The 1,107-nt window shown below is 39.4% G+C and overlaps 1 protein-coding gene across 1 annotated transcript in view; it reads right to left on the bottom strand.

Moving 5' to 3' along the window:
* Window positions 1-265: 265 nt before the first annotated feature.
* The window catches only part of LOC102602520 (endoplasmic reticulum metallopeptidase 1), a 26,760-nt gene continuing 25,918 nt past the window's right edge, over window positions 266-1,107 (bottom strand). Inside the window, exon 12 of the mRNA XM_006354621.2 lies at window positions 266-780. Coding sequence (XP_006354683.1) covers window positions 464-780 — 317 coding nt within the window. The 3' untranslated portion in view covers window positions 266-463. The remainder of the gene's footprint in view (window positions 781-1,107) is intronic.

The raw sequence follows: 1,107 nt of genomic DNA, 5'->3' as shown, positions 1-1,107 counted from the left end.
GTGGATGGGTGGGGAAGAGACAATAAATCTGGAATGTCACTTGTGCAACTTGTTTTCCGTACTTCCATGAGGGAAGTCATATTTCCCATTTTTAAGGAACTTGTCTTCCGAGGAATATTTTCCAAACATTTTGACCAAGAAAAATTGAAAATATTCCCAACCATACAAAACACACCGTAAGTGTCACATAAATATAATTTGGTTAGCTGATTGATAGGTAATCGAGACAATTGGTGAGATGGAAGTGTCAGCAGCAAGCAGAAAATTGAATTCAGAAGGTGATTTGATATAGATTGAAGTTTTGAATGCAATATCTAGGCTGTTATATGTTCAAACATTTACTCTGGCATACAAAAATAACCATGAGCACCTGTTGTAATTTGTTACCAGTGAAGCGCTATGGCCACCCCTATCGAAGTCTTGTAGCTACTCTGCTTTATGTCCTGTAAAAGTTGCAGCAACCCTAAAAATCAACAGGTAAACTAGTCAAGAAAGCTAAGGTAAGAGGAGATGTGGACTTCCCAAACAAAGAACACCACTGAGGAAGCTTCCCAAGTACTGTTTCAGTTGGGGAAGTTATTCTATCAACATCTGTCCGCAGTTTTAGCAACGGTTGCTCTGTGTTGCTATCCTTCTTGTAGGACTTGTGAGTTTGATTGTTGGCCCAGAAAAGAGTCAGACTGAATTTCCTTGGTGCCTTCTTCCCTCCTGAAAATTGAATTATGTGCCATGAGTCTGCATTGCTCTTGTCACCGATTGGAACCAACTCCTCAGGACCGTCTGCACCAACATCAATCCCACAAAATAGGGGAAACAAAAGATCAGAAGAACAGTGGAAAGAAATCCATTCTTACACAAGCTTTTAATAATATATCAGTAATTTATCATTAGGCACGACTATCTCCACTACAGAAAGAGCATATCCATTATTCACGACTGAGTCAGTACTCAGAAGCTTTATAGACAAACAAAAATTCCACCAATTGTCCTAGCTCATATCTTTTTCCCTCCCTTCTAGATCTATACAAGTCAATAAAGTAGTTGTCTCTCTCAACAATTATGTGCATGATTCAAACCAAGGTCACAACCCCACTCTATCTAGACCCC

The sequence above is a fragment of the Solanum tuberosum genome, unplaced genomic scaffold, assembly GCF_000226075.1.
Source record: "Solanum tuberosum cultivar DM 1-3 516 R44 unplaced genomic scaffold, SolTub_3.0 scf00179, whole genome shotgun sequence".
Taxonomy (NCBI): domain Eukaryota; kingdom Viridiplantae; phylum Streptophyta; class Magnoliopsida; order Solanales; family Solanaceae; genus Solanum; species Solanum tuberosum.
This window is presented reverse-complemented; position numbering and strand designations above follow the sequence as displayed.